The sequence below is a fragment of the Podarcis gaigeae genome (genome assembly GCF_964106915.1).
Source record: "Podarcis gaigeae genome assembly, chromosome: 4".
Taxonomy (NCBI): Eukaryota; Metazoa; Chordata; class Lepidosauria; order Squamata; family Lacertidae; genus Podarcis; species Podarcis gaigeae.
Genome location: NC_139677.1, coordinates 105,577,035 through 105,587,137, shown reverse-complemented (window position 1 = coordinate 105,587,137; position 10,103 = coordinate 105,577,035). Strand labels below are relative to the sequence as shown.

The 10,103-nt window shown below is 46.7% G+C and overlaps 1 protein-coding gene across 1 annotated transcript; it reads left to right on the top strand.

Annotated features, from left to right (window-relative positions):
* Positions 1-6,197: 6,197 nt before the first annotated feature.
* On the top strand, positions 6,198-7,160 carry LOC310843637 (olfactory receptor 51E2-like; the record flags this gene model as incomplete). The annotated part of the gene is made up of 1 exon (XM_083737269.1): positions 6,198-7,160. One exon carries the CDS (start codon positions 6,198-6,200, stop codon positions 7,158-7,160), a length of 963 nt encoding a protein of 320 aa, XP_083593395.1.
* Between the last annotated feature and the right edge of the window lie 2,943 nt (positions 7,161-10,103).

Below are 10,103 nucleotides of genomic sequence, written 5' to 3'. Positions count from 1 at the left end.
TCCCAAAACACAACATACGTTGGGTAGGAATGTCCTCCCTTTCGGGTGGAGGGACGCTGCATAATGTTTAATGTGTTTTTTGCTATTGTTTTTAGGCCAGCTCCTGAAGAGGCAAAGAATCATAAGAAAAAATGTCGCTTCCTGATAAAAATGACCATATTTTCTTCTCTCTGTGTGTGTTGACAAGCATTCTACCCCTCTGAGTTTTGGGTCATCTCCACCTGGGGAAATTTTGTGGCTGTTCCATTCTGTTAGATTTTTCTGAGCTCAGGGTGGTTGGGGAGAAAGTTAAACAGGGAAAGAAAGCATTGAGGAGGGAATGCTCTGATCACAATATTGTGCAGATGCCCCACAAAAAGTGGGTCAACAAAAAAGTGGGTCACTTCTTCATATCTGAAGAAGTGTGCATGCACACGAAAGCTCATACCAAGAACTAACTTAGTTGGTCTTTAAGGTGCTACTGGAAGGAATTTTTTTTGTTTTGACTATGGCAGACCAACACGGCTACCTATCTGTAACTGGGTCAACAAAGTGTGGGTGGTCCCAAGTAGGTGCTCATTGTAGAAGCAAATGGATTAGGTTTTTAGGTTTTTCGCTATCTGCATTTCAATCGATTAGTTTTTTTTGCATTGTTTAAATTCCATAATGAATTACTATTTAATTATTATACTATATTTGTTTTTAGAGCATTTGTGTTTGAGCCGAGCTTGCTTTAATTTTTGTAAGCTGCCATGAGTCCCAGTTCTGGGGGAAAGGCAGATAAATAAAATAACAAATAAATACAGTAACAGCAGTCCCCACCAAAGGGAGTTTCTTAGGAACCAACCTCAGTGTTATACAGGGATGTCTGAGAAAAGGGTTATCAGCCACTGTGTTGGTGATAAATGATACAGAATTCACTACACAAAACAGGAAATCTATTTGTATCTCTCCTGAACTCGCTCATCTTTGTTTGTGAGGCAGGCTAGAGAAAGTTTCATGCTCAGGAAGAACAAGGATATAGTCTGAATGCTTCACCTGTAGCTCTATAAATCGCTTAATGTGTCAATACGAAGGGAAGTCATTAAAATTGCAGCTGCTGTATAAGGGATTGTTCGTTGACTGGAAATCAGTAACATTTTGGAATGCAGAAATAAAGTAAATCATCAAAAGATCAATTCTAGCACCTAAATTGTATAATTTGGCATCTGAATGATTGGTATTAGTAATTGTATTATAATTTGGTATTGTTATAATGAGGCTTTTATTGGATTGTTGTAATTGATAACTAATAAAAAATATCCAAAAGAGAAAAGAGAAAGAGAAAGTTTCATGCTCCAGGAAAGGCAAGATGGACTCTCCCTCTCAGTGGCAGAAAAGGGTCCCTCAGAAGACTATGTCCCTTAGAAGACATCTGAAGGCAGCCCTGTTCAGGGAAGTTTTTAATGACTGATGTTTTAATGTATATTTTTAATCTTTTGCTGGAATAAATTCTCATTCTCATTATCCTCATTTCTCCGCCATTTCCCTCATACTGTGGGTATTATTTTGAAAAACACACGATGGGTTTCTTCCATAATTTAAAACAAACCCAAGTGTAATTTACTTTTGGCAGACTAAATGGGCCCCTGGAAATACGGTGTGCAGATTTGTTCCCCTCTTTCTGGAAACCTGTCACAAGGTGGATAAAAGCTACCCTTGAGCTTATTGCGTCTGCCTGCGTTGCCTCTTTAGGAGACTTGAATCCCCACATATGCTTCAAGGGAAGCCTGTCGGGGAAAGCTGCAGTGGTGGCCACCAACAGGGGCAGCTTTAAACATGGATGAAACAACTTCATTAAGGGGGAGGCTATCAATGGCTCTTAGCTGCAATGCCTACCTTCCATCTCCACCATTGGACTCAGCAAGCCTCTGATAATAATAATAATAATAATAATAATAATAATAATAATAATAATAATAATAATAATAATAATTATTATTATTATTATTATTATTTATTTGTACCCCACCCATCTGGCCAGGCAGCTTCCAACAAAGATTAAAAATACATTAAAATCTCACACATTAAAAACTTCCCTGAACAGGGCTGCCTTCAGAGGTCTTCTAAATATCAGGAAGTTGTTTATCTCTTTGACATCTGGTGGGAGGGTGTTCCACAGGGAGGGTGCCACCACCGAGAAGGCCCTCTGCCTGGTTCCCTTTAACCTCACTTCTTGCAGGGAGGGAACCGCCAGAAGGCCCTCGGAGCTGGACCTCAGTGTCCGGGCAGAACGATGGGGGTGGAGACGCTCCTTCAGATATACTGAAGATATATATCTTCCATACCTGGGTAAGGTAATTGAGAGAGCAGTTGCTGAACAGCCTGGTAGGTTTCTGGAGGAAACATCGGCATTAGATCCATTTCAGTCCGGTTTCCGTCCTGGTTTTGGGACGGAGACGGCTCTGGTTGCCTTAACAGATGATCTCCGTAGACAACTGGATCGAGGCGGATCAGGACTGCTGATCCTTTTAGATTTGTCAGCAGCCTTTGACATGGTCGATCATGATCTTCTGGACCACCGCCTCGCAGACGTGGGGATACAGGGCATAGCCCGTAACTGGTTCTGCTCTTTTATCTCTGGTCGGGGACAGAGGGTGGCACTAGGGAGGGAAATGTCGTCGCGCCACTCCTTGGTGTGTGGAGTGCCGCAGGGCGCAATTCTCTCCCCAATGCTTTTTAACATCTTTATGCGCCCCCTTGCCCAGATTATCCGGAGCTTTGGGCTGGGCTGTCACCAATATGCTGATGACACTCAGCTCTATCTGCTGATGGATGGCCACACTGACTCGGCCCCGAACACACTGACCAGATGCTTGGAAGCTGTGGCTGGATGGTTTCGTGGGAGCCGATTGAAACTAAATCCTTTGAAGACAGAGGTCCTATGGCTAGGTCGGGATGGCATGGGGATGAGGGACCAACTCCCTTCTCTTGCGGGGGCCCAATTAGTGTCATTGCCTTCCGTTAAGAGTTTGGGTGTAATCCTTGACGCCTCCCTTTCCATGGAGGCGCAGGTTACAGCAACAGCCAAGGCGACATTTTCCCACCTTCACCGCATCAAGCAGTTGGTCCCTTACCTTTCCCGCCCCGACCTGGCCACAGTGATCCATGCGACGGTCATCTCCAGGCTTGACTACTGTAATTCGCTCTACGCGGGGCTGCCCTTGAAGCTGTCCCAGAAACTCCAGCGGGTACAGAATGCTGCAGCGAGGCTCCTCACGGGGTCTCTGCCATGGGAGCATATTCACCCAGTGCTTTTCAAGCTGCACTGGCTCCCGGTGGAGTACATGGTCAGATTTAAGGTGCTGCTTTTGACCTTTAAAGCCCTTCACGGCCTAGGACCCTCGTACCTCGTACCTACGGGACCATAAATAACAACACCCTAGTGGTCCCGGGCCCTAAGGAAGTTAGATTGGCTTCAACCAGAGCCAGGGCCTTTTCAACTCTGGCCCCGCCTAGTGGAACGCTCTGCCTCATGAGACCAGGGCCCTGCAGGATCTGATTTCTTTCCGCAGGGCCTGTAAGACAGAGTTGTTCCGCCTGGCCTTTGGCTTGGAGCCAATTTGATTCCCTCCCTCTCTTTTTTTCCCTTTCTTTTCCTTCTCCTCCTGCGATGAGGCTACATTTTAATATTTTAATGTTCCATTATTTTAATGTTGTATTTATTTTTGTTTTTAAGTTGTAATCATTCATCTTGTTTTTATTATTGCTTGTAAGCCGCTCTGAGCCCGGCCTTGGCTGGGGAGGGCGGGGTATAAATAAAATTTATTATTATTATTATTAATTATTATTATTATACTGGACCGAGGCCATTTAGGGCTTTCAAGGTCAGCACCAACACTTTGAATTGTTCTCGGAAACATGCTGGGAGCCAATGTAGGTCTTTCAGGACAGGTGTTATATGGTCTCGGTGGCTGCCCCCAGTCACCCCAGTGTTGTTTTGCTCCTGTCCTTCTAACAAGCTTCCCATTGGGACATCTGGTTGGCCGGCAAGGGTGTTGGATTAGAGGGACCATTGGCCTGACCTTCTCATGTTCTTAATCTTGTCACCTCTAAACAAGTTGGCAGGAGCTGCACCTTCTCATGAGTCAAGCCACACATTATAGAAATGTCTCTGATTCATTCCTCCATGGGTTGTTGGGCTGTTGTTTTTTGTTTTCTTTTTTAAAGCCTAAAGCATCTTTTGGTGGGTGCAGAGGAGAAAGCAGGTGGGAGAAGGGAGCCAGAAAGATCCCTTTGGTAGCAGTTGGGGAAATATAGTGCATATGGAAGCCGCTGGGTGAATAAAAACTGACTCTTGTATTGAAATGAAAATTATTCAGTCCAAAAATATGGCCCAAAAGTTTTACTTACTCAGAACTTAACTCCAAACAACTTAAAGAAATAACGTTACATTCCATTAGATGCATAATTACTTATACTGATCCCAGCCTAAGGCCTATCTTAGATTACAAATACAGTGGTATCTCAGGTTACAGACACTTCAGGTTACAGTCTCCACTAACCCAGAAATAGTACCTCAGTTTAAGAACTTTGCTTCAGGATGAGAACAGAAATCGTGTGGCGGCGGCACAGTGGCAGTGGGAGGCCTTATTAGCTAAAGTGGTACCTCAGGTTAAGAACAGTTTTACGCTAAGAATGGACCTCCAGAACGAATTAAGTTCTTAACCTGAAGTACCACTGTATATTGCATCCTGAGCTAAAAATCAAAGTTCACTCTCTTCTCCACTGCAGCCTCCATTAGCCCCAGGCTGTTTGCTGGAGGCAGAGATTCACAGTCCATTCTCTTCAGCAGCTTGGAACAAAGAAAGCAACCCACCAAAGGTGGATGCCTGCAGATTAGCAATCCATTTCATGTGACAAAACTAGAAGACATACAGTCCCATGATGCAGCCCCATTAATGATAAACCTGTTAGGCTCTTCTTTCGCTCCAATGGAAATTTCCTGCCATGCCTCACATTACAATGCAGGCACATTATAGATATATTTTCTATTTCAATGTACATTACACAATTATGCTTAACAATTCTGACTAAACATTAGGAAGAGTTTTTTGACGGGAAGAGCTGTTCAACAGTGGAATGGACTCCTTCTGAAGGTGGTGGACTCTCCTTCCTTGGAGAGTCTTGGACTCCTTCCTTCCCTGTTCAGGGAAGTTTTTAACGTGTGATATTTTACTGTATTTTTGGTTTCTATGGAAGCCGCCCAGAGTGGCTGGGGAGGCCCAGCCAGATGGGCGGGGTATAAATAATAAAATAATAATAATAATAATAATAATAATAATAATAATAATAATGCTTTGAAGCAGAGGTTGGGTGGCCATCTATCTTGGATGCTTTAGCTGAGATTCCCAGCATTGCAGATTTGGGGTGCCTCTTTGAGTTCCCTTCCAGCACTACAGTTCTATGATTCTATATGCAAAACAACCTCAGCATAAAAGAAATGTCTAGATATATTGCATTGTGGCACACCCTTCAGCTGGTTCCTCAGAGGTAACAAATTGGTCCCTAGCGGCTTTGCTTTCTATAAATCTCTTTCCATCTCTCAGTTGTGTTGGCTGTGTGAGGTCCAAACAGCGACTGGCGCTGGAGAGCGGTCCCTCATAGGTATGGAGTGGGGGTTTTTTTCTTGAGATTAGGGCAGACTTTTTGTTTCTGATAGACTAACATTCCCTTGAGACCTGGAACCCCCTCCTGCTGAGTCTGAAGATGGGCATCTTATTTGTCTTAAATATATTTATATTATATCAGTTGCTGGAAACCTCAGGACGGGAGAGGGCTGCTCTTGTGCTCATGTTCTGCCCCCTGGTTTACCACAGGCATCTGTTTGGCCACCTTGAGAACAGGATGCTGCTCCTGGAGTTATGGGATGCATCCATCAAAGAGCACAAATGGTTTCTTAAGCGCTCTTGTCCTACTGCCCAACACATCAGGCCTGGACAATGAGTCCTGCTGGTTAATCATGCAGTATGTGATCAGTAAAGAAGGCAACAATGGGAGGGGGGAGAGAAAGAGAGTGAGTGAGAGAGGAAATGAGTGAGAAACATATGCTGCCTTGTGCCTTGCTCTTATGGAGAGAACATTTTGGTTCCATGGAATCAAACCCAGTTTGACACTGTTAAACTACCATCTCCTTCCCTTTCAGCTGCATAGAACAACATAAGGGCATCACACCAGACATGTCGTTGTCCGCCACCAACAGAACTCATGGCGACTCCTTCTCGTTCATCTTGATGGGTCTACCTGGCCTGGAAGGTGCCCAATTCTGGCTGGCCTTCCCCCTCTGCGCCATGTACCTTGTGGCCGTGGTGGGCAACTGCATGGTGGTGTTTGTCGTGAAGACAGAGCCAGCCCTCCACACACCTATGTACTTCTTCCTCTGCATGCTGGCTGCTGTGGACCTGGCCCTCTCCACCTCTACCATGCCCAAACTCCTCGCCTTCTTTTGGTTTGATGCCAATGAGATCAGCTATGGGAGTTGCCTTCTCCAGATGTTCTTCATCCACGCACTATCAGGCATTGAGTCCACCATCCTCTTGGCCATGGCTGTGGATCGCTATGTGGCCATCTGCCACCCTCTGAGGCATGCTGCCATCCACACCAATGCAGTGACGGCGAAAGTGGGCTTCATGGCCCTGGTGAGAGGGGTCATCTTCTTCCTCCCTTTTCCATTGCTGATCATCCGCCTGCACCTCTGCGGCTCCACTGTCCTCACACATTCCTATTGTGTTCACCAAGACGTGATGCACCTGGCTTGTAATGACAAGCTGCCCAACGTTGTATATGGCTTGGCTGCCATTCTCCTGGTGATGGGTCTTGATTCTCTGCTCATCTCTGTCTCCTACGTGATGATCATTAAGACCGTCCTGCAGCTGAGATCAAAGGAGGAGCGCCTCCGGGCTTCTGGGACCTGTGTGGCCCATGTGTGTGTTGTCTTGTCCTTCTACGTGCCCCTGATTGGGCTGTCTGTGGTGCACAGGTTTGGGAGAGACCTTCCTGTGCTGGTTCATGTCACAATGGGCAACGTCTACCTCTTGGTGCCTCCAGTGCTCAACCCCATTGTCTATGGAGCCAGGACCAAGGAGATACGAGAAAGGGCATTGAGGATAATGAGGATAGGGAGGGAGGGAGGCCCTCATTGACCCAGATACAATGCCATACTCTTCTCCAGTCATGCCTTGCTGCCCTGAGCCATAAACACTGAGGTTCATTCTACTTTGCCTCCCAACCCCACTTTTACTTGAACATTGCTCTGGTCCTGACTAACATCTTATCTAGGGCTGACTTTCCAGACACCCACCTCCATGTCTCTGGCAGAGATTTCGCCTCCAACAGATCCTAAGGCCCATTTTGGGTTACCTGCAGATTCCCTTTGTCTTCATATAAATGTGGGCATGATAGCCATAGTTGAAGTCAGCTTTTGCAATTGTGAGACATGTGCTTTCCCCATCTCTCTCCATCGACCAGGGTCTGTTTCTCAGTACTGTGTGATCATTGCTCATGTGAGAGTTCCCGTCCAGAGGCACCATGGATACACAATATCATGCATAGCTGAAAACTGTCTGATGGAAGGGCAGGAACCTATTTCTCCACTGCCAGAGGAAGAAGAGACCGAGGAAATCCCAGGACGAAGAAACCTGGATTCCTTGGCTGTGGAAGAGAGGGGGAAAGCAGACAGCGAGAGAGGCAAGCGGAACCTGCAGCACGATTCCAGCGTTTTTCTTCCACCTGCATCTCTCTGTCAGCCTCTCTCCTCCCTTCCACAGTTGGAGTTTCTTCCTCCTCCATCGACCTCCATTTCCTCACTCATTTTGTAGCCTAGGGCGCCAGGGTTCCTTCTCCCTCTGTCTGCCTCCTGCCTCCCTCCTGCCTTATTCTCTTCTTCTCCTCCAGTACAACCGTCACATGGAAGGCTGGCTCTGGCTGCCCCAGCCAAGCTCTCATAAAGGAATTTGTGCAGGTAAAAGGTACGTGTGATGTGTGCGCACTTCAAATCAATGTCTCCGTTTTATCTTGAGGTACCTCTTAAGATATGAGTGCAATGCCTGCTCCTGCGATGCCACAGAATACTGAGCCAGTGAATACGAAGGGAAGGAGCAGTAAGAAGAGTAGGGAGGTTGGAGGAAGGGTGAGTTAGCAGAGGAGAGGCATGAAGAAGAAGCAGAAGGGAGACCTCAGGGTGGAGGCAAAGAGGAAGGAGAAAGTGGAGAGGGAAGATTGCAAGTCTCAGAGAGAAGGAAAGCGGGGAGAGCCAGTCAGAAATGTCAGACTATGGACGAACAGCCTCTCCACAGGGTCCATCTCCCTCCATGAATCTAAGCAAAATATAATAAAATATTTTTCAACAATAAAAATTAATAACACTAGATGTTCTAAGAAGTGAAGAAGAGACATTGGAGGCTTTTAAGCAGGTGTTGGGTGGTCATCATCATGGATGCTTTCATTGAGATTCCTGCAGGGTTTAGATTGTTGGCTATTTGCAGTATGGTAGCGCTGCGAGAGCTTGCTGGGGAGACCATGCATTAAAAAGGGACTCAAAAATAACTTAAACAAGGTTTTAATAACAAAAGCAAAAACTCCTTTTACACTAAATACATCAACAACAAACCAGACCCAACCACCAACCCATCCCCCAGGGTAATGGGAGAGCTAGGTGCCACTCCTTATATACTACACCCAAATGCTGACACACCTTAATCAATACAACTCAGCAGCACCTGCTGTGTTTCACAGCTGTAAAGCTGGGTCTCTTTATCTTGCTCTGGCCCTTGCTCTGGCCCCTTAAAGACATACACATCGGGTGGAACAATGATGAACCTTTACATTTAAAGAAACCATTCAACATAGATGACCCTTGGGGTCCCTTCCAACTCTACAGTTCTATGATTCTGTGGCATGGAGCCTGTCCTGGTCCCAGTAAAGCACCACCTCGCTCATCAATTCATTTGGCCTTTGACTTATGGTGAAACTTTCCATTGTTATTATTTTGCCCCTTCAGGATTTCTGTGTGTGTTTTGTGAGCAAACACTAAATGATGGCGTCATTCTAATGAAACTCTAAGCATGACTATGCCCAGAGTTACCGTATTTTTTGCTCCATAGGGTGCACCGGACCATAGGGCGCACCTAGTTTTTAGGGAGGTGGGAATAAAGAAAAAAAATTATCCCCCCCCCCCAGCCTCAAAGAGCAAAGAAGCCAAGACAGCCAGCGGGATCCATCCGCTTTAGCCACGTGCAACCTCTCCAGCAGGGAGAGGCTGCGCGTGGCTTTGGCAGAAGCCAAGACAGCCAGCGGGATGGATCCCGCTGGCTGTCTTGGCTTTGTTTTTAGCCACAGGGCTGGGGCCGGGGAAGCCCGAGCTTCCCCTGACCCCTGACCCCAGAACAGGTCTGGGAGCTGCCTGAAGCCCGGGGAGTGCAACGGGAGTTGGCGCTGCGCTCCCTGGGCTTCAGGCTTCAGGCTGCTATCCACAAGCCTTCGGAGCCCGGCGGGAACTCCCACCACACTCTGAAGGCTTGTGGATAGCTTCCTGAAGCCTGGAGAGTGAGAGGGGTCGGTGCGCACTGACCCCTCTCGCTCTCCAGGCTTCAGCGAAAGCCTGCATTCGCTCCATAGGACACAGACACATTTCCCCTTCATTTTTGGAGGGAAAAAGTGCGTCCTATAGAGCGAAAAATATGGTATTTTGGATTAATGAGCTGCACTGCAGCAAAGCAGCATGGCCTGTGATTACAGCACACTGAGAGAGGTGGTGTGTCGGCCGCCAGATCCCAACTCTGCTCTCTCCTCTCAGGGAATCATTAGCTCTGATTCCTGCATTCCAAAGGTTGGACCAAGTGGCAACTTGGGCCCCCTTCCAATTTTACAACTTTGTGATTCTTCTAGCAAACAAGGGGTCCAAAGTGGTGTTCTTTTGAGCCTTGCAGGCAGCAGTTCCCCCTCAATCGTTCCTCAAAGATGCCCTCTTGGTGGTGGCTGAAGTTGACTATCTGAGCAGAAGTCACTTCTCGTCGCCATTGGCACAGAGCCCTCTGCGGCCGATTCCTTTGAGATGCTTCATGACTGCGACTTCTCAACAAATCCTC